General features: G+C 40.9%; 1 protein-coding gene across 2 annotated transcripts in view; it reads left to right on the plus strand.

Moving 5' to 3' along the window:
• The first annotated feature begins 3,460 nt into the window (after positions 1-3,460).
• Positions 3,461-24,859, plus strand: part of USP6NL (USP6 N-terminal like) — a 142,678-nt gene continuing 121,279 nt past the window's right edge. The window contains exons 1-2 of one of the 2 annotated variants that reach the window (XM_040248486.1): positions 3,461-3,794; positions 19,315-19,401. In XM_040248486.1, the coding sequence (XP_040104420.1) occupies positions 19,398-19,401 (4 nt within the window). In that variant the 5' untranslated portion in view covers positions 3,461-3,794; positions 19,315-19,397. Of the gene's footprint in view, positions 3,795-3,989; positions 4,042-19,314; positions 19,402-24,859 lie in introns of those variants that run through there. The other variant, XM_040248487.1, reaches the window with a different exon arrangement.

Raw genomic sequence — 24,859 nt, forward strand, 5'->3', positions numbered from 1 at the left:
GTCACCATCTGCAATGATTTTGGAGCCCAAGAAAATAAAGTCTCTCACTGCTTCCATTATTTCCCCATCTATTTTGCCAGGAAGTGATGGGACCAGATGCCATGATCTTAGTTTTCTGAATGCTGAGTTTTAAGCCAACTTTTTCACTCTCGTCTTTCACTTTCATCAAGAAGCTCTTTAGTATTTTGCTTTCTGCCATAAGGTTTCCATAGCTTTACTAAAACCAAAAAACTGCCCCCTCTAGGGAGCTATCTGCTTTCCCTTATTAAAAAAATTAAATGATTCCATTAGCCTTGGGTTCACAGTTCATATTCTCATTTTACAGGAGACTCTAGGAACCCACCCTTTCATCCATATTCTGAAGACGATAGTGAAGGGTGTATGATTTGCTTTGGAGATTTTTTTCCTTTATGTCCTATGTTCTTCTGTTCTCACCACAAATTGTGCTTCTGGCCTTGGTTATTATGACATCCTGTGAGGATTTAAACATATATTTTTACCTTTTAACCTTTTACCTTAAAAACATTTTAAGTTTTTTTCATTAGTGTAACTTTTGCAAAAATGAAATGCAAATATCCATTTATCTTATTCCATCATAATATATGAGACATAGCTCTAAACTTTTTGTTATCTGAGAAATATTTTAATTGGTAACATAAAACTGTTACTCCGGGTTTTTTTCTACTTTTTGGTGATTTATGAATATCAGGCTTTTATGCTTTCTTCAGTTAAAGGGTATTTTAATATCTGGCATTTCATTGGAATGAATGTAAAACTGGAGTGAGTATAATCCAAATATAATTATTTAAGGGACTGGTAAAATACATCCCTGTGGGTCAGATCCACCTATTTTCATAATAAATTTCTAGTGGAATACAGGCACACTCATTCTTTTACATATTGTGTATGGCTGTTCTCATGTTTGCTCTTTCCCTTTTAAAGACAAGTTTGCCCATACTTGATTTAGAGGAAAAATGATTCTATTTCCTTGCTAATGATTGACACAAATTCTATGTATTTATCATATGACATAGATAAGTGAATTTACATGACTATGTCAAGGACTTCCCTGGTGGCTTAGAGGTTAAAGCATCTGCCTCCAATGTGGGAGACCCGGGTTCCATCCCTGGGTGGGGAAGATCCCCTGGAGAAGAAAATGGCAATCCACTCCAGTATTCTTGCCTGGGAAATCCCATGGACAGAGAAACCTAGTAGGTTACAGTCCATGGGATGGCAAAGAGTCAGACACAACTGAGCGACTTCACCTCACCTCACTATGTGTCAAACACCATGCTGGGGATATAAAGAGAGAAATTTGTTTACAGCTTAACAATAGCTCCAAGATGATTAATTTAAGAAAATTATGGTAAGTCCCTAAATTTATACCTTCCTATCATAGCTCAGTTGGTAAAGAATCCACCTGCAATGCAGGAGACCCCTTGGGAAGATCCCCTGGAGAAGGGAAAGGCTACCCACTCCAATATTCTGACCTGGAGAATTCCATGGACTGTATAGTCCACGGGGTCGCAAAGAGTCGGACAGGACTGAGCGACTTTCACTTTTCAAGAATGGATACAGGTTTTATACTGAGATGACACAATTCATTGGTGACACTTTGACTTGGGTTTTTCTGAACTTTAATCATGCTATAATTGCAGTATAAAATTGAATCAGTGCTGCCCAGAATTAGGTCTAAAGTTTTCAAAAAATTACCCATATAAATTTATGGGAAAAAAACATCTGAAATTTCCACTTCATTTTGCCAAGTGAGCCTGGGGCTGGGGTTGTTCATCCAAAATCCTATTAACTCATTATCTGGTGACTCCAGGTCCTTGTTTATGAAGTTCTCAAGGAAGTCCCTTGAGTAACATCTCCTGTGAGTCTGTGGTCCCCAAGGCCACCTGAAATGAGAGCTCAACCACAAAAACAGCGATTTAATTTAATAAACATTTATTGAGGGCCTACCATGTGGGAAGCAATCTACTCATGCAGTGGGGGCTCCTGTCTTTCAGAGATTCAAAATATCCCAATCTGCAGGATCCTCACGAAAGCATTCTACAGCTTTTGGAGAAGTGTTTAGGTGTTGAAAAAGTTACCCATGTCCTGCCAATTCCTGATCTGTTTTTACCCCAATTCATTTCATGTATCAGACTGTTCATGGTTTTTGGCTGTTCCTTGAAGGATGTGGGATCTTAGTTCCTGAACCAGGGATGGAACCTGTACTCCCTGCAGTGCAAGCACTGAGTCCTAACTACTGGACTACCATGGAAGTCCTGCTCTTGTTGGATAGGAATCATTAAACACTAGTCTTCACAAATCTGGCTTAAATGTATGAAGGCAGACCCAAAGGGAAGTATACAATTGTATTTTCTTAAAGAGTGTACAAACAAGGTCACGACACTTGTGAGCTATAAGACGCCTAAAGGCTGTCTGAGACCTAACCAACGGTAGGTAGGCTCGATTCTTGAAAAAGAATCCTTTGGAAGAGCCCAGTGACCCTGCCTCCTCCACCCCTCCTCTCCCACAACACCCAGTTTCTTGGTGTCAGTTTTCAGAAGCTGGAAAGAGAGATAATAGCAGCCATGCAGAGTTGCCAGCTTTAGTAACTCTAGTTCCTGGAATGAAGGACAGGAAGCCTTTAGATATCAGCACACCCTAACTCTGCTAGCTCCTACTGCATAAATCATTTAGCTGTCAGCTAATTACAGTATTGGAAAGTTTACATCATTCATCTTTTTATGGAGCCTCTTGATGGAAGATTCTGGAGACGAAAACTCTTGACAATTTCCACGATCTTAAAAAAGGAACGCTGACCTAGAGAAAGACGGGACAAAAGAGGAGCATCTACGTTTCAAGCAGCAATGGGATCTTACACAGTAGCCTATTTAAAGTGGTGCTGATGAGCACTTAGACTAAGTTCTTGGAAAAAGACAGAAATGTGACTTTTGTCAGACGCAATGCCATTTTATTGAAAGCATGGTTATTCTGCACTTACTGAGTATCAATACTATCCACTTGCTTCCAGGTAACAACCCTATGAAGCAAGAATTAAAATGCCACTTTACAGATAAAGAAACTGAGGCATACAGAAAATTTAAGTGTCCAAGCTCTGACAGCTGGTGGGTAGTAGAGCCAGAAACGAAACACGAGGCAATCTGGCTGCAGAGCCCATGGCTCTCGGCCACTGCTCTGCTGACCTCACCCCTGGTCTCAGCCATTCCTCGACCTGCCAGTGGACACCAGCTGAAGCCTGTCGTTTTCGTGCAATTACTCGAAGCCCCGCTCTGGGTCCTAGCTCTCCAGTCCTGCCTGGGCCCTCTCTCTCTCTCCCTCCCTCGGGGTCCCGGGGGCCGCTCCTGTCCACGCTTCCCGCTTTTCGGGAAGCGGCGCCAGCACCCTGCGGCCCTGGCAGCGCGCCCCCGCGGCCAGCGGGAACACGCGGGAGCAGCGCGCACGTGCCGCCGGGAAGGGGCCGCCCGGGCCGCGCCAAGATGGCGGCGGCCGCGGCCGCAGCGGCGACGGTTGGCGGCGGCCCGTGAGGCGGGCGGGGCCGGCGGCTCGGAGGCGGGGTCCCGGGCTAGCCGCTCTGGGAGGCGGGGGGCCGTTTCCATAGCGGCGGCAGGAGGTGTCGCGCCGGGGAACTTCCTGGTTCCCGGGCTCGGCTTTGCCGGGATCCTCTCGGAAGGGAAACAATGGGGTGGAGGGCACTGCGGTAGCCGCCGCCGCTGCGCCGGGACCTGCTCGGCCCCCGGGGACCCCCCGCCCGCAGCCGCCGCCGACGGGACCATTCGGAGGTAAGTTCATTTTCCGTTTTCCCACTGCGGGGGGCTGGCGGCGGCGGGGCTCGGCGGGCTTCCCCCGGGCACGGACTCGGAGGTGGCCCTGGGGAGCCGGACGCCGCCATTCGCGGCCGCGGGGGAGGCGGACGAGCGGCGCTCCCGGCCCCCGCCCTCGAGGGGGCCGGCTCCGGAAACGCGCGCGGCCGCCCGGCCCCCGCCCCCTGGAGCCCGGACGGCTGGGTGCTGCGGGTGTGATTGGCAGGTCGGCGGGCGAGGGGCGCCGGGGGGCGTGCGGGCGGGATCTGGCTGGGACGGCGCGGGCGGGGGACCGGCCGACCGGTGAAGGGGGCTCGTGGAAGGGGCGGGGGTCGGCCAGATCCCGGGGTAGGGGAGACCCGCTGCCTCTCCCCCCTCCCCCCCCCGGCAAGTTTCGGTCCCCGGGAGACGTGTCTCCCTTGCAAGTTTCAGTTGCGTCCTCCAGAGTCCAAGTGGGCAGGACTGAGGCAAACTTCGTTCTTTTAAAATTATTACCTTCCTGCCGCGGAACTTCGTTTCGACTAGGCAAAGGGGAGGATGGGGCTGAATGAGGGCTTTGGAGAACCTGGAAATCTGTGCGCCTTTGCAAAGTTTGCAAAATACTTAGGAGCTCACAGCCGGGTTGTTGGTGCGGCAGTTGTGATGCGGGCGAACGGTTACTCGTAGGTATTTTAATTGAAATTGTGAGGGGTCTGTGGATCCACGGGTGAACATTTCTATACATTGAAATGCCCCCCCGCTCCCTGCCCTTCATTTTAATCCACAGATGCTTTTTAATCCGTAGATTTCAACATGGGCTAAATGAATCGCTTATGGGACTGGGAAGGAGTTTTGAATTGGGGCAATAACAAGTCATGGAAATAATGTGACATGTAGAAAAAAAAAGTGGGGACTCGGTTTTAAGTACTTTGCTAGAAGAAAGTTATTTCAATCGTGTATTAATCCATTTACAAATAGAAGTAAGTCTTTGGAATACTTAATATTTTATAGCGCAGAGGTCGGACAAAACTTTAGATACCATCCTGCCCAACTCCCTCATATATTGAATCTATGGGAAGTTCTGTTCAGGAAAGTCAGGGTGCTTTTTTCTTTTGTGAAGTCATCTTAAGACTCAGATTAGGCAGCATTAAATGGACGGTGATTTATTTGCCTTTATTTCTCACTCTGTCAGACCCTAAAGTTAAGGAAAAACGATACTGAGCTTGCTTTTTTTTTAAATAGTAAAGTTTGTAAACATCATCTAGTGTATTACTTAAAATGGATCTTGTTCCTGTGTTATGTTCTATATAGCCAATTGAAATATGTAAAAATGTAAGAGAAAAACTACATGAATAAAAGCAGAAATTAAAAAGCCAGAGCCTTAATTGCCAGTACAGGTATTCTGAGTTAATAGAAATTCCTTTGCTGATTATGTCTTTAAAGAATCACTCAGGTGTTACAAGGGCATCAGAGAAGCATCATTTCCCAAACATTAAGAACCTGGGCCCTAAGTCTTGCTGTTGATGCCTACTTAATGTTTTTAACTAGTAGACCTGGCTCTCTAGGGTTAGGGTTATGTTTCTGGTGAGAATAGCCCATTACCAGTTATAACATTGTTTTGATATGAAATAGCTCCTTGGAAGGACAGCTGCCATTGGTTAAACAAGCCAGTAGGTGCAAGTTGGCTTTGGCACCACCTGTTAATTGGCTGGTCATCCTTGGTAACTGAGGCAACTTCCTGGTATGGCAGATGCAAGCTGGGTCCCAGTGCCAGGCAGAGGTTGCATGGTCAGTTTGGTTTTTGGTCAGTTCAGTCTTTGCCCATGGTGTTCCCATCTATCTCATCTTCCTGTTACATTTTGTAGCTATTGAAGATGAGTGAAAAAGAGACCAGCAAATTTAAGCTAGTGGCAAATTGAAACAAAATTACTTTGATTGTAAATGCTAGGAATGTTAAGGCAGTTTGAAGTCCTGCAAAAAACTTAGACACAATACCAGAACTTTTAAGAATTGGTGCTTCAGTTAGAAAGTGGCAAGTGATTACATTTTCTGGATTATGCTTGCAATTTCACTTCAACCATTTTTGTTTCATTTAGTGGAATAGTACTGTTACCAATAATACTCTGATCCTTTATTACCAGAAAGGTATAGTTTGTCCCCTTCAGTGTGATTTTTGAAAGGTGTATTGCCTTGCTAGATATGATTTATTTATATTTAGTGTCTCATTTTTTTCATTTAGAAAGTGTCTCCATTTTTACAGTAAAAGTCAATACCAAAGTAATATTCATTTGAAAGAAATCTGACTTCTACAACACTTCTTTATAGTACTTGGATATTAGAGCCTGAGAATCACAAACCCTTGAAGACTCAACTGGTCTCTCCCGTTTCCAGGTTATGGCATTTCATGAAGATAACTTAGTTTTTAAAGGTTGTTTCTTTGTAAAATTGGGGGAAATTATAAATTCACATTTGTTTATTCAACAGATATTTCTTGGGTGGCTTCTTGTATGCACAGCCTTGTGTCATGTACCTTGTTCTGAACAACTAGAGGGATCAGTCCTTTGAAGTACAGTACATGGAACTATAAAACCTGTCACCAGGGAACCTGACTTGATTGGGAGGGGCAGGGCAAGCTGTCCTGAGGAAGTTGCTGGTAGGACCTGAAGGATGAGGAAGAGGTGGCAGGTGGAAGGGTGGGACACTGAGGATGAAGGAGCGCGTGTAGAGAAGAGAATGCTTGTGGGTGAGTGAGTTCTCTCTGTGGCACCTGTCCCACCACTGTTGCTTGTGGAGGGAAGGTTGGCTCTTGGTCTCATGAACTGTCATTGTCTGAACCAGGTGACTCAGCCTTTGTAGAAAGAGGTCGGTCCAGATGACTCCGACCTTGCTAGACTGGTGTACTGATTACTTGATAATTTCTATATCTCTAAAACTGGAATTAAATGTTAAAAGGTTCTTTGATTTCCTTAGACAGACTGTATAATATTGGTGTTTTAAAATTTTGAGAACATTTTCCTTAGACCGCCTTATTTAAAATGTCTACTCACAAAATGCAAGTAGCAATTCACTGTAAGCTCTGGAGTTTCACATCTTGTTTGGTTAAGTATTTGGGGCTGTAAAAGGATTACTTAATTATCCTCTGAGAGAGGTATACATTGCACCTGTGTCTTGATGACATTGATACTAGTGTAGAAATTTTCATTTTATCCTGGACTTTTCCTTCACTGAATTAACAAGGGAATTAAAAACTATTAGAGTAGTGCTTTTCATGAAATAAGTGAAAGGATATCATTTTAAGCTTCTTAATGTATTAACTTTGGTTGTCCTGTGTGCTCAGTCGTGTCTGACTCTTTGTAGCCCCGTGGACTGTACCCTGCCAGGCTTCTCTCTCCATGGAATTTTCCAGGCACGGATACTGGAGTGGGTTGCCATTTCCTTCTCCAATGAGTGTGAACTCAGTGCAGAGTATGGAATTTTGCAGGCAAGAGTACTGCAGGGGGTTGCCATTTCCTACTCCAGGGAATCTTCCCGACGCAGGGATTGAACCAGCCTCTCCTGCATTGGCAGACAGATTCTTTACCCCTAGTGCCACCTTAGAAGCCCCTACATGCCCCCTAAAAGGGTGGGAAATGTGTGAGACATACAGTACATAGTCAAAATCCCAGCATACACGTAGTGCCAGAGGAGAGGGAGAAGAGTAAGACAGAGTCAGTATTTGAAGAGATACTTCATGTAGAAGTATTCTAAATCTTAGACTATTTCAAAACGAAGCCACAGACTGAAGAATATCCGTAAGACAACCCTCTTCCCTCAACTCTAAATACATCACAGTAATCTAGAGAAAGCAAAGACAAAGAGAATATCTTAAAAGTGAAACCATTTACCTCAGATTGGGACTTGAACCCAGCCAAAACCCAGTTTGGGACTCAGACTCATGTGGCTCGGACTCAGACCCAGCCAAAACCCTACTTGGAACTTGAACCCATGTGGCTGGGACTCAAACCCAGCCAAACCCCATGGTACCTGATTTAAGGACCTAGTAAAGCTCAGATTCTTGATGTCTCATTGCATAAAGAATTCAGTGAGAGAAAAAGTGAAAAAGAAGTGGATTTATTCAGATTCAGAGAGAAGCACACTCCACAGTCAGAGTGTGGGGCATCACAGAGGGAGAGTGTGCCCTTAGTGATATCACATAGATCAGTAATGGCAGATTAATATTTTATTGTGGAATTAACACAGCATTTGTAAGCCAGTTAGTTCTCTGGGTTGTTTTTTTTTTCCCTCGTTTCTTTTTGTTTATTTTCCTTTTGAATCTTTTAATGCTTGTTACCATATCTATAGTTAGAAAAGAAAAAGTGAAATAAGGCTTTGAAACCTGAGTGACAATGGAAATAAATGTGGAAAGTAAAATTTGTAAAGGTTAGGTATGTGAGTAGGGGATAGATATTACTGTGTATTTTGCTGATGCCTGTTATAAAACATGAACTGGCAGATAATAGCACTTGATATAAATGTTTAGAAATTAAGAGTAATGTATTTGTCTCACCTGTTCCATGTTCCTTTTTTCTGGATTTGTTTTGTATTGATTTAAAAGAAATAATAATTCCATTTCCTCCTTTTTTAAATATCCTTGGGATTAAATATTCTTTTACTCTTTCTTAGTATTTGCCTAAGAAATTCTAATCTTTTCTCTACTTATCAAAGTGTAATATTGAGACTTTCACCCTTTTTCTCGATAATGTAAGTCAATTTTAAAACATGTAAGTCAATTTCCTTTTTTTTGTATTTCATTGTTATTATATTTTAAAATGTATATATGTTTTATACCCCCAAAGACCTATTTCTGTTGTTTTGTACCATTATTATTAAATTAGGCTTACTGCCCTTCTTTTCTTCTTTCTTATGTTACTGACTTTCTGTCTGGAAAAATTTTCCATCTGCCTGCAGAATACCCTTTAGTATTTTCTTTAGAGTGGATTTAGTATTGACAAAATCTAAAATGTTTAGTTTGAGAATGTTTGAAAGATACATTTTGCTAGGTATAGAATTCTAGATTGGCAATACGCACATACATAGATTTGTATATTCTTTGGAGAAGAGATTATTCTATAATATTTGTCTTTGTTGCTGTTGAGAAGGCAGCTGCTGTTTATCACTTTTTTGCTAATTTCTTTCTTAGGCTATTTTCAGGCTTCCCTTGTGGATCAGCTGGTAAAGAATCCACCTGCAGTACGGGAGACCTGGGTTCGATCCCTGGGTTGGGAAGATCCCCTGGAGAAGGGAAGGGCTCCCCACTCCAGTATTCTGACCTGTCCATGGGGTCACAAAGAGTCGGACACGACTGAATGACTTTCACTTCACTTTCACAGGCTATTTTTAAGGTTTTCTTTTTGTCTTTCAGATTTGATTTCAAATGCTCTCTCCTCTCCTCCCTTTTCTTTTCACAGCTGTTTATGCTGTGACCTGGTGTCTTTCATCTGTCTTGGATAGTTTTCAGCTGTCATCTCTTCGAATATTGCCTCTCCCCATTTCTCCTGCTTTATCTTTCTGAGACTTCAGTTACCCAGTGTTAGGTCTCAGTAACTCCACTGTGTTTCACCTGCCTTCTAAGGTTTTACTTTTTTTTCTAGTGGTTCACTTTACCTCTGGCCTTTCAGTTTAGTCTTCATCTCTAATTTGCTCTTCAATGTATTCATTTTCTGGATTCTTAATTTTCATTACTGTATTTTTCATTCTAGAATTTGTTTGGTTCTTTTAAAAATCTACTATGCCACTTCTATAGTTTATAATTCCCTGTCAAAATGTGTAAGCTCTTCACATGTCTCTGAACAGAATAAGCAGGTAACTCTGTCCTAGAGTCCCGCAGAATTTTTCCTGTGGTCTGTTATTATTTGAGGAGTGTCAGCTCCCTCTATGCATGCTCATTGTGTACTGGTCACTGTATTTGAAAGATTATTTCTAGAAGTAAATGTAGATTTAGCTGAGGATTTTTCCGTTGCTGATCACCTTGATTCAAATTGAGATTTATTTTAGTGTCTGTGCAAAGACTGGTTTAGTTTACTTTTTGTGTTATCCTTTCTTCTGGGATTCAGCTTTTTGAGGTCTTATTACAGTCGGGGGTGTGGCTCCCTCAGTGGCTCTTGTACTCTGATTTGCTGTCTTCTGAGCCCTCAAGGCTGCTTAAGTATAAATTAGCCCCTCAGGCACCTTCTTTGATTGGGTAAACATTTCCAGGAGGAAAGAAGCTCCAGGCTTCTTTGTATTACAATTATTTCTCCATTCTACTTTTAACAGATATTTGCATTATTTCCAATTTTGGACAGTTAAAGCTGCTATGCACATTCTTATATATGTATTTTGTTGAGCATATGGACTCCTTTCTTTTGGAAATATCCCTAGAAGTAGAATTGTTGAATAAATATTTAACTCTTGTAGTTATTATCAGTTTTTCAAAGTAGTTGTACCAGTTTTTAACCCTTTGATATTTTTAATAATTAAAAAATATACTTTACATATATATATTTAAGTCTAGGTTTCTGTCTCTAAGAATGTTGTTGAGTATTATGTGGCCTAGCTTTGTTGGAAATGCAGGCCTCTTAAAGCTGAAGCTCCAGTACTTTGGCCACCGCATGAGAAGAGTTGACTCATTGGAAAAGACTCTGATGCTGGGAGGGATTGGGGGCAGGAGGAGAAGGGGACGACCCAGGATGAGATGGCTCGATGGCATCACGGACTCGATGGACACTCGGATGAGTCTGAGTGAACTCCGGGAGATGGTGATGGATAGGGAGGCCTGGCGTGCTGCAATTCATGGGGTCGCAAATAGTCGGACACGACTGAGCGACTGAACTGAACCGAACTGTCTTTTATGTAACTCTCATGAGTTTGTGTTTTACTCTCCCAGCTGATACCTAGTTATTGGTAAATAGAGGCCTAATAGGATAATCTGGTGGTGAAATAGTAGACTTATTTTGAAAGCAGCATCTTAGAATCTGTATTCAAATTAGTACTAAGTATAGTTACCATTAGTAGACCATATCAGTTGCTGAAGAGAAATGTCTCAAATTTCTTTTTAGAAGTGGCTTTTTAAAATATTGAACTCTATTTGTCATCAGTTTACATCACATTTTATTGTTAGTTTGAATTCTAAGCTCCTTCACCAGACTTGCTTGGGAATATTTTTCTTTTACAAACCCTTTTTCCTCCAGAGTTGATGATTTCTCATCACTGAGGATTACCAAAGGAATATCATCTGGATTCCCCCTTCAAATTTAGGATTACCTTTGATTACTTCACTATTAGTAGTCTTTTTGACTTCCTTCCAAGTGTCCTTTGAATCTGCCCTTCTGTCCCCACTTTCAAACATAACCAGCATTTCAGACCAGTTTGTTTTAGTTCATACTTGGTTTATTGCAATAATTTATTAATTGATTCTAGTGATAATGGTGAGGGATTAGAATCTTCCTCAGTTACCCATTGAATTGAAATTGATTTTTAGGTCACAAACCTTTTAGTGCTTGAAAGAGAACTTTAAAATTGTTTCAACTCCTTTATTTTATAATAAGACCAAAAATGGACCTATGCTAATCCATGTGCCAAATATATGAGATATTTAGTTTAAGAAAGCATTTTTTTTTTCCCATGCATAATCCCTTGACTCCCATCTTTTTTAGGACTTTTGTCCTGACTGCGTTCTGTTAGCTGGGACCAGGTATGTGTCTATTGCTGTATCTTGAGCCCTTTGAAATGTTTTACATGTTGCAGAGCTGAATTAGTATCTATTGAATGTGGATGGATACATACTTGTGTTTAGAATCCAACTAGATGTAAATCCTTAATGTAGGGCCTGGAATCCTGCCTCCTTTTCTTTGTAGTTCTCATGGTATCTGCTATAGGGCTTACTGTCACAGTTAGTTGTCTGGAACTCTTAACTGACTTTTAAACTTTATTCATTTACTTTTGGCTGTACTGGGTCTTCTTTGCTGTGCATGGGCTTTCTCTGGTTGTAGTGAGCAGGGGTTCCTCTTTGTTGCTGTGTGAGGGGCTTCTCGTTGCAGAGCATGGGCTCTAGAGCCTGTAGACTCAGTAGCTGTGGTGCAGGGGCCTAACTGCCCCTGCAGCACCTGGAATCTTCCTGGACCAAGGATTAAATCCGGTGTTGCTCAGTCGTGTCCGACTCTTTACGGACCCCATAGACTGCAGCATGCCAGGCTTCCCTGGCGATCACTAACTCCAGGGCTTATTCAAACTCATGTCCATCGAGTTGATGATGCCGTCCAACCATCTCATCCTCTGTCATCCCCTTCTCCTCCCACCTTCAATCTTTCCCAGCTCAGTGTGTGCTGTGGGCTTAGTTGCTCAGTTGTGTTTGACTCTTGCGACCCCACAGAGTGTAACCTGCCAGGCTCCTTTGTCCATGGGATTCTCTAGGCGAGAATACTGGAGTAGGTTGCCATTTCCTTTTCCAGGGGATCTTCCTGACCCAGGAATCGAACCCAGGTCTCCTGCATTGCAGGCAGACTCTTTACTGACTGAGCTATCAGGGTTTTTTCCAGTGAGTCAGTTCCTCACATCAGGTGGCCAGAGTATTGGAGTTTCAGCTTCAGCATCAGTCCTTCCAATGAATATTCAGGACTGATTTCCTTTAGGATGGACTGATTGGATCTCCTTGCAGTCCAAGGGACTCTCAAGAGTCTTCTCCAACACCGCAGTTCAAAAGCATCAATTCTTCAGCGGTCAGCTTTTTTTATAGTCCAACTCTCACATCCATACATGACTACTGAAAAAACCATGTATTGGTAGGCAGATTCTTAATCATTGGACCACCAGGGAAGTCCTTAACTGACTTTTAAAATGAAGCCAGATCCCTGAAAATCAGAGATACTGTAGCCTTCATTTTAATTTTTATCTGTAGACCTCAGGCATTATGTATAGTTCTGATAGGATATATTAAGTGCATTAGGCAAATATAAGCTAGTTTGGAAAGACCTGCCTATCTGTAACTGGGATAGGAAAGGAAGCGTTGGGGAGGACATTTGTTTTTCCTAAATACCTAAGAAGTTGCCCAGTGTAAAGCTACTAGAATTTGATAAGTCCTTCTGGAAACCTAACTTAAATTCTACCTGCAGAAGGGGAAATCAGACCTCATTCTTATCTGCTGTTGCATTAACATACATGTGTAAACAAACCTAGGAAACTGGATGATTTCTCATTTTGCCCATCTCCTTCTCTGATTTTATTAGTAGGAAGTACTTGGTTAATTCAGTGAATGGGTTAAATAAACCTCTTTTTACTCTAGCTGTAGTAGAAGATTGGCTTTACTTTTGAGCAGGGAAAACACAGAAAGCCTTGAAAATTTAGAATTGTGTTTCGGGGGTGTAAATTGCAGAAAGAATGAATATTCTTTATAAAGAGCTCAAGAATTGTGAAAGTACATTGGTGACACCATCCATGTCAATGAATGACTTTAATAGTCATCATTCATTGGACTACAGCCCTCCAGGCTCCTCTGCCCATGGAATTTTCCAGGCAAGGTTCCTGGAGGGGGTTGCCATTTCCTTCTCCAGGGGATCTTTTTGACCCAGGGATCAAACCTGCGACTGTCCTGCATTGGCAGACAGTTTCTTTACCGCTGGTGCCACCTGGGAAGCCCAATCTAATATTTACTGAAGTTATTTCTTTGTCTGGGATGAGAAGATATTACCCTGGAATGCCCTGACATATTTATTTCAACTCATGAACTATGCATCTGAATTAAGGGGAGGTGCTAGAATTGCTGGGATGTGAGTTCCATGCAAAAGGGGTCTTTGTTTTGTTTGTGGCTGTGTCTGCAGAGCCTGGAACACTCCCTGGCCTGTAATAGCTGCTCAGTAAATATTTATTGAATGAATAGTAAATTTGTATATTATCTGTTTTATTGTATATTATTCTGTCTTTTAAATTTAAAAATTGAACATTAATCATTGTAAGTTTTGGTTTATAAGCCTTTGGGGTATTACATTTAAATTGGCTGAGACATCATTTCTGATATTTCTGATTGGTTGTGAGAGGGTTGCACAAAGCACATTGGAGAGCATTCATTCACCTGTCATTAAATCATTTTGAGATATTTTTTAAGTGGATACAGGAAACTCCATTCCATGTAAATTAACAACCATTCATTTACGCAGTCCCTCATTATTGCACAGTTAAGTTTTTATTTTTTTTTTTTTTTTTGCTGTTACCAATAATGCTTCAAATAAGAAAATTTTCTTAAGCTTTTCCTTGGGATGGCAGTTCAGTACATAGTAATTTAGCAAAACAGGGTTTAGGAATTTCTACTAAAAAATGAACTTGGGTTATACAGCTATTAAGGTGAGATCAGAATCTCCAGTGATCAGCTAGCTGAGCAACGCAGCTCATTGAGAAGGCCAGCTTCTTCTGCATCTGGATAAAGGATGATCAGCAGTCTCTTCACGGCAGTTCTGTCTTGCATTTTATAGAGAACCTGGCTATCACTTGTGTTTGTTTCTTTCTCTTAAAGAACAGGAGAAGGCAATGGCACCCCACTCCAGTACTCTTGCCTGGAGAATCCCATGGACAGAGGAGCCTGGAAGGCTGCAGTCCATGGGGTTGCTAAGAGTCGGACACTCACTTTCATGCATTGGAGAAGGAAATGGTAACCCACTCCAGTGTTCTTGCCTGGAGAATGCCAGGGACGGGGGAGCCTGGTGGGCTGCCGTCTATGGGGTCGCACAGAGTCGGACATGACTGAAGCGACTTAGCAGCACCAGCAGCTTAAAGAATAAGTGAGTCACTACAACTCTTTCTGCCTCTTGATTATGGCTTAAATATTATAAATACATTCACCTCTTTTATACACGTGGCTACATAAATTTCTTTTATAATCATTTCTGAATTTTGCTGGAAAAGTTTTGCCTTTCATATTAGAATATAAAACATTCTGTTCATACAAAGGACTACATGTAATAAGTGTGTTATATAAGTCTAATAGAATATATATATGTCCCTTCTCTCAGCTTAAGTGGTACAGTGTTAGCCCTACCCTCTTATGTCTCCCTACAACTCCTCTTGTCTTACTTTTGTCCCCAGAAAACCATTACCTCAACTCTGCTTTTTTCTTTTGCTTTGCTTTATAGTTACATATGTTCATGTATTATTAATTTTATTTTTGAACTTTATATAAATAGTATCACTTCGTGTGTATGTATACATATATGTATTTGTGTATATATGCATATGTTTGCAAACAGTAAAATTTTTTAGTTAAACTAAAACCCACAAATATAATTTGCATATAAAGTTAGTAGCTTTGCCTTTTGTATTAGTCATCTTTTGCTGTAATAATGCTATGTAACAAGTCACTGTGAAACTTCAGTGGTGTCCAGTGACAGACATTTATTTCTAGCTCATAGGTTTGGCAGTCTTTGCTGGGTGTGGCTGGATTTAGTTATGTGCTAGGTGTTGCCTCATTCTGGGACCAGCAGAGATTGGGGTGCAGTGTAGGAGTACAGTACAGGAGAACACAGCTCGGTGCTCGTAAAGCCTTCGGTTAGGACTGGTGCAGTTCTGCTCACATTCCTATCTGTCATGTGCCCAGGCCCTCAAGTCCACGAGGTGGGGAGTATCCCAGGACGACAAGTGATAGAAGGCATATGAACAAAAGATAGTGTCTGCTTCATCTTCCTCGTAAAAAGCAGTATAAGAGACTTGGAACAGTTCCACTCTTGTTATGGTACCTTCTTCCTAGATTACATGCTGTTTTTGTTCAGTACTTTAGGTTTGTTTGTTTTTATAACTCATCATTTCGAAATTATACCACTAATATTTGCATTTACCCATTTTTACAGTTCTTTTTTCTCACCATTCTTTCCTGTATTTCAGAGCTCCTTTTTGGCATCATCCTCCGTCTTTATGAGCTATAGTTTTGGAAACATCCTTAATGATGATCTGCTTACAGTATATTCCCTTAGTTTATATCGGAATTTTCTTTATTTTGCCCCTTTTCTTGAAAAAATAGTTTAGCTAAGTTGGTACCTAATTACAGCTTAAAACTTATTTTCTCTTGGAACTGTGGAGATACTGTTCTGGTGTCTTCTGGCTTCCATGGTTGCAGTTGATCAAGCAGAGTCTGATTGTTCCTTTGTAAGTGGTCTGCTTTTGTTTCTGGTTGGTTTTAAGAACTCTTTGTCATCGATGACGTGCAGTTTCACTGTAATATCTCTAGGTGTCTGTTTCTTTCTTTTTTTTTTTTTTAATTTATACCTCTTGTAATTTGCTGAACTTGAATCTGTGCATTCACATTAATGTGCAACCATCACCATTCATCTCCAGAACTTTAATCTTCCCTAAATGAAACTTCACCCATCAAACACTAACTACTCATTTTCTGCTCCTCCAGCCCCTGGCAGCTTTCATTTTACTTTCTGGCTCTGTGGATTTGACTTCTCTAGTCCCTCATCTAAGTGGAATTATAGAGTACTTGTCCTGTTCTCCATGGCTGTGCTCAGTCAGGTTTGAGTCTTTGAGACCCCATAGACTGTAGCCTGCCAGGCTTCTCTGTCCATGGGATTTTCCTGGCAGGAATACTGGAGTGGGTTGCCATTTCCTACTCAGGAAATCTTCCCAACCTAGGGATCAAACCTGTGTCTCTCGTGTCTCCTGCATTGGGAGGTGGATTCTTTACCAGCGTGCCACCCGGGAAACGACTTTTCCTGCTATGAGTTGCTTATTTCACTTTGCACAATATCTTCAAGATTAAATCTGATTTTTAAAAAATTATACTTTGTGATGATATTAAAAATGAAGATCACATCAGCTTTTAGTGGATATTGGGATTTTTGAGTATTCTCTTTTTAAGAAAAGTTATTGTACAATGAAATAAGTTAATATTAATTTGATCTCTGGGAAGAATACTGTTAGAGACAGTAGTATGTGATCCTGTATGTTGTGATTTATAATTCTGTTAAATTTAAGTTTTAAGTGACCAAGAGTGATGGGAATTATTTTTAGCTCATGTTTGGTGCCTGCAGTAAAGAAAAGGGTATGGTGGCATTTCTTTCCTTTAACTAGAACCTGAGTTCCCTGAATATGGTGGTGTCACAAAAGTTGGAAGAGTCACTTGAAAGTACCCTGGCTCCAGTTCCTGCGAAATGCACTGAAAGGCCAGCTTTTGCAGAAGCACCCCAATAATACCTTTCATGTGAAACTGGATTTGAGACAAAGTACTCTTTCCCTCTTAGATAGTGTGAAAAACAACATGTAAGATTCTTCTTTCTCCTTTGTATGTCCAGGCAGTACCATTTACAGGAGGAGAAAGGAAATCTGAAAATGTTACCTTTTGTGTTACTAAACTGCCTCATTGCTGAAAAGAATCTGTAGTCCACCTACTTGTGCGTGAAGGGTTTGCATTTCAAAGCTGTGATTGGCATAAAGAGCCTTGAACACGTCACTTCAGTTATAAGTAATTTAAAAATGTTTTCTAAGAACTACTCCATGACATTAATTCCAACTCATGCATTGTTGCATATTGTCGACTGCATTGATCACTTCAGATTGTAAGGTTATAAATTCAGTGTTTATGGTCTTATTGTCTTAAGTCTTATTGTCCTGTTTCTTTTGAGGTTACTATTTTTGCTGCTGAGAAAACTCCTAATATCTGAGGAACCTCAGTCCTTAAATAAGTATTTATTTGGCAGTTCATAACTATGGGTAGCAAGGGTTCATGGCTTAGTACAAAGTGCTTTGATGTTGCCATTTAGGAATTTTAAATTTAAGATAAGAAACTTTGATATAAATATGAACAGAGAGAGCAGTCCCCACAGGTGTGAGTGAGCTGCACGTGAGCTCGCGCGTCCTCTGAGTGTGTGGTCTACTCTGTGTCACAGGGCAGCGGCCCCAGCCACCCTGTGACACCAGGAAGCCTGGCCCGCCTCCTGGTCTCCTGGGTGGGCTCGGTGAAGCGCCAGGAAGACAGTGTTTTCATGGTGAGACCCTGTTGTCATGTGGATTATTTTAGATTTTTCCATACAGCTTCTCATTTTGGGGAGAATAATTGGGTTATCTGGAAATGGAAATCGTTTCATAATATCCAGTGCAAGATGCAGGCAATGCCGTGTGGGAAGGGGGCCAGGTGATCATGCAGCGCCCCCTGCAGTGATAGGCCACGGCTAACAGAGCACATGGGCCCTGCTGGCGTCCAGAATTGGGCGTCCTTCTGTACGTTTACACTGCTTTCACGTATCACATGGCGTGAGTAAAGATGAGTTAGAGACGGGGCAACCATATTTCTTCAAACAATGTTTCCTGACCTGTAATCTGTTTCAGAAGCAGCGGCCCTTACTATTGTGCTGTTTTCTTAATTGACATAGAAAGTTATCACCCCTTCTTGTGATCCTGAGAGGTAGCTGATCAGCTTATGAGGGCAGCTCCCTGAGCACAAGTGTCAATTTTGTATCGAATCTGATATTATCTGGTTTGTGGAATTTCATACATTAGGTTCAGGGAGACACTTGTGCATCCATGGTGATGTTTACATGTTCCTTTGTGCCTCATTTTCTTTAATATAGTATCAAACAGGAAAGTGAACTTGCTCAGTTGTGTCTGACCCTTTGCGACACCATGGACTAGCATACAAGGCTCCTCCATCCATGGGATTTTCCAGGCAAGGGTACTGGAGTGGGGTGCCATTTCCTTCTCCAGAGGATCTTCCCGACCCGGGGATCAAACCCGGGTCTCCCTCATTGCAGGCAGGTGCGTTACCATCTGAGCCTCCAGGAAAGCCATGTTGTCAGGGGAGGAAGATTTATGGTTACATCCTAACAAGGGGTTAGCTTTGTAGTTATGAGTAATATGGGGTGATGCATTAAGCTCTACTCAACTGAAAAGAACCAGATATAGAATTGTGTATGTAGTCTTTGTAAAAGTGTGCTTTAAAAACATATGCAGAAAGTTCCTGGAGAGCAGACATGCCGCAAATGATTGGGTATGCAGTGGCATTGCACTGTTGAGATACTTTTTTCTTTCTACTTAGCTGTTTCCAATTTTTTTAAACAATGAAGCCATGTTACTTTATAATGAAGAAAAGGCCCATTATTAGAGAAAGTATAGCAGTAACTTTGGTAACTTTTATTTGGTGGTGTGTGTAAATCATCTATGTGCAGTCAGAATACATTCAGCAGGTGTGATGTGTTTAATTTACCTAAAATGGGGTGCTTTCTTCCTCTGACTTACTTATGTGGTGATGGAGGAGGGAACTGAAGACAGATAGTAAGTTTCTGTGGCAACAACTTTATACATATTATTTGCTTTTGAGGTAACTTCTTACAGAAAAAGGAAAATATGAACAGAATCATGATGTTCCAAACGTTGATTGGTAATTTTTTACATTTAGATGATGTCAGGGTTGTTTTTTTTTTTTTAAACAGTAAATTTTTGTAAGTAAATTATTTTTATCTTCTTTTAGAAAATTTTAAATACTGACCTTTAGAAAATATGATTTCTTTCTCTGTTTTCTTCCCAGGACATGTATTCCTCTGAGAAACACTGGACAGCAGATTTGGGTGTAGCGCCTGATCGGGACCACATACAGAGACATCTCCAGTCATGGGTAAGTGTCCTGGGTAAATTGGAATTACGTCATTTTATCAGTGATTGAATATTGTGGTGTGGCCCAATACCGTGCCTTTGTCTCTATTTAAAAGAAGGTGATACTGTTTGGTGTTTGATTTATCCTAAGAAGTTAGATGTGAGGATCTCTGTCATTAGCTTCTTGGCTGGCTTAGTTTACCATCTAAACTTTTCTGTTGACTATTCATTGAAAAGTGACTCTTTAGAAGTATGAAGCGGGAAGATGGCAATTGACCATAATGAGCAGAGATTGATTATGTGACATTTAATCATTGGGTAACATGAGTTAATGTTATTTAATCAAAGATATATCAGTGTCTTTGGATCAAGGAACCAAGTCTGTCTTATAGACTTATCTTTTGAAATAGATTTTATCTTCTCAGTTGTAAGGGGGTAGTATTTGTAATATTTTCTGTCATGTTGTTCTACTTCTGTTCATGAACAAGAGAACTAGACTTTTTAACTGTTTACTTCTAGAGAGTGAGGAAAGAATTAAGATTTTATCTTGACTGGGATCCTGTGACAGTTGTGGTGTACTTTTAGAGTACAGCCTTTTTGGTAAGGGAAACTGGGATGAAGTGAATATTTTCTTATTAGAATATAATAGCACAGAGTTGAAAATTTTTCACATACTGATTGTATATCCCTTGATAGGAATACAGTAGCTTTTCTCATCAATTTGAATAATCAGGCAAAAGTTGATAAGTGAAAATGAAGCTGCTGTTATTGTGAGATCTTTGAGTACTTTCTACTAACAGTAATACTGCAAGCTGTGGTCTTGGGTTTTGGAGACTTTTCAGTGGGTTACTTTTTTGGTGGTGTGCTTTGAATAAATAAGGATAGTTGCCAGATGAGTTCAAATACAGATTAAGAAAGACGCAGCTTTTGTTATTTCAGCTCCATTCATGTGAAATTTGGTGAGAATGTTTCTCTCTTGAGCTCATGAACACTAAGAGCATTTTAATTTAAGAAATGCTTACTTTTTTTGAAATTTAAATTTTGTTCTACTTTGTAATCTTAGTGGTCTAGTAGTGTCACTTACAGATGGCAAGTTCTTTGAGGACAAACAGATACCCAGGTGTCTTTCATTTTTGAATCTTGGAGTCTGACATGGCTGTCCCACAAAACTCAGAGCCCTGTGAGCCTGAAGGTAGAGGGAGGGGTGGCTTACTAGGCATCTGATGATGAGTACTGGAACCACAAACAAATTTTTATTTATAAATTGCAATGGTTATACTTCATCTGCAAGATTTTTAATCAGGTCTTTTTTATATCCACTAGTTCATTTCTCATTTCCAGTTTGTTATTTATCCCTTTGAGCATCTTTAACATGTTTATTTTAAAGTCTTTTTCAGGTCATTCGATGATTTGTTTTGTCTGCAGTGAATTTATGTTCTGGTTGTTGATATTATTGGTGTCGACATCATGTTCTGTAATTTTGCAGGCATGGGAGTTTTCTTTTTCCTGTCTCTTTCTCTCTCTGATTTCCCCTGCTGGTCTGGCAGTTTTGCCCTTGTCTCTGCCTGGCTTTGGAGTTCCCAGATCAGAACTAGGTCTTGTGTTAGTGGACCAGGCCCTGGCCCCGGTGACGTTGGCATGTCACAGATTTGGTCACTGGGTCATCTGGCATGAGGTCAGCCGTTTCCTACGCTGTGGCCTCAGTGCAGTTAGCAGAAATCTTTTTTGTTCTAGTTCCCTAGACAAGGCAGAGTGCCACCCCAGTGCCTTATTTTCAGCAAAGTGCGTGCTGCCGACCCTAGTTCACGTGGAGCCCTTGCTACCCGATCCGATCAACTCATAGTTAATCCCTGAGAGCCGACTGCCTGCCTGCTGCTTTTTCCTGTCTGGGGCCCAGAGCCCAGCAGACCTCTGGCCTCGCCTATGCTTACACTTTGTGTTCCCGTGAGATTTCTGATCCGTGGAGATGTTTAACTTGTTAGGGGCATAGGTAATGTCCTTTTTTGGTCATTTGTCTTTTTATTTTATTGGTGATTTCTCAGTGTTTGTTGTGAAAACAGGGAGCTGCAAAGCATGAACAATGCCATTGGGGGTTTAACCACCGGGATTATAATGAAGTCTCATATCCTTATACATCACATTTAAACTTAAAAAAAATCAGATTCTGTTTAGTTCCCTGGATCCTAGAGCTCCTCTCCACCATCCCTTCACTTGCTGGGGGAGCCCCAGGGTGCTGCTTCTCCAGAGCATGCTGCCTCACTCTTGCAGCTGACATCCTCCAGGAAAATCACTGGCCTGTTCACTCCAGTCTTCATCTAATCTGTAAACTCCTTTGGGGTAAAGACTTATTCCTAAGGCTAAGCATAGTTCCCAGCACTCAGTAGATGCTCAATAAATAGTGCATGGATTTGAGTGTTCCTGTGTGACACCCTTACTGTGTTATAACTGTTCCATGTGTTGTTATTCTTAGGTGAAGTTTGAGCTGCTCCCATGAAGAGTGTGTGTGTGTTAATAGGATAAAGCATTCCAAGTAGGGGAGCACTGTGAGAAAGACGTGAAGATTTGACCACAGGAGGGTGTTACAGAGTGGTTGAACATCCTGGAAGTATAGAGCTGGGGAGGAGCTTGTAAGAGGTAAAGCTGGTGTAGATGAAATCAGGGTCCATGGTGTACACATTTCTGGAGGTTTGGACTTAGCTTATAGTGCCCAGCTTAGGAACTGTTGAGGGACATCAGTGAGGGGGACTACTTAAGATTTCATTCTGGAAAAATTAACTCTGACAAAGAGACATTTTTGTTAGATACAAATTAAAAAGATGGATCACAGGCTGTGTTTGCCCTTCCTAGTTTTGTTCTTAGTTTTCAGCTCTTTCCTTGCTGTCTTGGAAATAACGCTTTGAGTCTCTCTCTCTTGCCAGCTTGATTTTCTCTAGCAATGGAAATCATTCTTGAGTGGATGATTGGAACCACGCGTCAGGGAATGGTGTCATGGTCTTTGCTGTGCTGCAGTTCCCAGGGGCTTGTCAGTTTTCATAAAGGTGGGAGGGAACTGAGTAAATAAGAGTTCCTGTTTTTGAAAAACATATTGGAGAAGATATGGTAAAATATGGCACAGGTTAAGAAATAGGAAGATACGTCATTAAAATCTAGGTAGGATTTCCAAACCTAGATTTGGGTGAGATTGTTGGGTAACTAGAAATTTTGTCAGTGTTTCTCTAGAGATTACAAGAAAGATTGGGTTCTTGTGTGTGCCTCCGTGGCATTTCCTAGCCCTTTGTGTGTCATGAACCGGGTAGGGCCTGGCAGTGGCTGTATGGCACGTGGGATAAACTGGTGCAGACGTTGGGGTCTTGGAGGCAGCCAGCTCTGACATCTCAGGGCAGGCCCAGAGATCAGGTTCTCTGTACATCCTGATACCTGAATTGGGATGCCCCAACTGTAAGACCTAAAGAATTTGTTAAATGCTTTAAGATGTTTTTCGGCTTTTAGTCTAGATTTTTATATATCCTGTCAAGTTCTGAGGCTGAATATGTACCTTGTGAAGTACGTTGTGCTGCTGTGATGTGCATTTCATTGTGAGTTGTTAGCTTTCTTACAGTCGACCAAAAGCCTTTTGATTTTTCAGTACTTAAATTGGTCTTAATTTTCTATATTCGCCATATTTAGCAATGTTTAGCATTTACCACATTTATTAAACATTTTATTTTATCAGATGGTGTGAAAGATGAAATAAAGCTGTTAAAGTCTGGCTGTAATTTAAAATGGATTTTTTAGATCTTTGATGGAGATTGTAACAGTAAGAGTAGTTTGTGTAAACAGCAGTGCTTAATAATTTCTAGATGATTATTTTGATTAAATGTTTTTAAAAAAGCCAAAAAAGTAACAAAAACCAAAAGTGATAATTTAGGGTACTACTTATTTTTCTTTTCCCAAGTTTTAAGTTAAAAAGATAGCATATTGAAAAGCAGAGACATTACTTTACCGACTAAGGTCCGTCTAGTCAAGGCTATGGTTTTCCCTGTGGTCATGTATGGATGTGAGAGTTGGACTGTGAAGAGGGCTGAGCGCCGAAGAATTGATGCTTTTGAACTGTGGTGTTGGAGAAGACTCTTGAGAGTCCCTTGGACTGCAAGGAGATCCAGCCAGTCCATTCTGAGGGAGATCAGTCCTGGGTGTTCTTTGGAAGGACTGATGCTAAAGCTGAAACTCCAGTACTTTGGCCACCTCATGCGAAGAGTTGACTTATTGGAAAAGACTCTGATGCTGGGAGGGATTGGGGGAAGGAGGAGAAGGGGACGACAGAGGATGAGATGGCTGGATGGCATCACTGACTTGATGGACGTGAGTTTGAGTGAACTCCGGGAGCTGGTGATGGACAGGGAGGCCTGGCGTGCTGCGATTCATGGGGTCGCAAAGAGTTGGACACGACTGAGTAACTGAACTGAACTGAAGTTAAAAAGATAAAGCTTATCCAATCTATTTTAAATTATTAAATATTTACTTCTGTATTTATTTCACTTTATTTGGAAAAGTTTTGCTCTGTAAGTAATTATATGACATGTTTCCTAAGAGAGTCTTTTTGGATGTTGACTGGGCAATTCAGGAATGAATCTATTGTGTTGGGAGTGTTTGATTCTGCCCTTTGGCCTAAATGGTGGAGTGAGTTTTTTGAGTCACTTCTGAATATGAAATATTTCTCTTTTATCTGAAGAAAAAGTAATGGTGGTGAATAATTCGGGATGTAGTGTATTTGTGTCTTTCTAGTAAGAGGAACAAATATTCATTGGAGCGTAGACTGAGAGACGATGCTTAGGTGAAGAACACTTAGTTTAACATTCATTAGAGCAGATGATGCTGTAACTGTTGAGTAGATTACTCAAGCCCTGAGTGGTAGCATAAAGATTCTTCTGAGTTTTATTAAATAGAAAAATCATGCAGCAAGTAAGATAAGACTTTTCTTAAGTATTGTCTTCTCTCTACAACAATAGTCTATCTGGATATATGTCCTATCTTATGGAATAGCTGTGTACCACAGAAGATAAAGAAAATAAAATTTAAGTTTAACTACATTTAAAATACTGACATGTCTGCATTTAACAAAATCTTGAGAGAAATCTCTTTGAAAAGGATGCTAATTTCAGAAAATAGGATTTGATTTTTGAAGTTTCTTGAATCCACTTTATTAGAACTGATGTACTGGTTTGAAAATTTCATACATAAACTTATCTAAAATGAATTTCTATATGAAAATATTATAGGTGTGACTTTTAGTATTTTTCATTTATCAAAAGATAAGTCAAATAGACATTTTCTGTTAAAGGAATTGGAGCCTGTGACTGTATATGATGGATGTCATTGTATAGTTGTCCTCTCATTTCTCAGATGTGTGAAATTTGTATTAAAATTTCTCAAGCCTGTGTCTTCCTCCCTCAGAACTGATCTAAAGTGGTATTTTGGTGTTAACCTTTTTTTCCCCTTTT

Source organism: Oryx dammah, unplaced genomic scaffold (assembly GCF_014754425.2).
Source record: "Oryx dammah isolate SB20612 unplaced genomic scaffold, SCBI_Odam_1.1 HiC_scaffold_10, whole genome shotgun sequence".
Lineage (NCBI taxonomy): Eukaryota > Metazoa > Chordata > Mammalia > Artiodactyla > Bovidae > Oryx > Oryx dammah.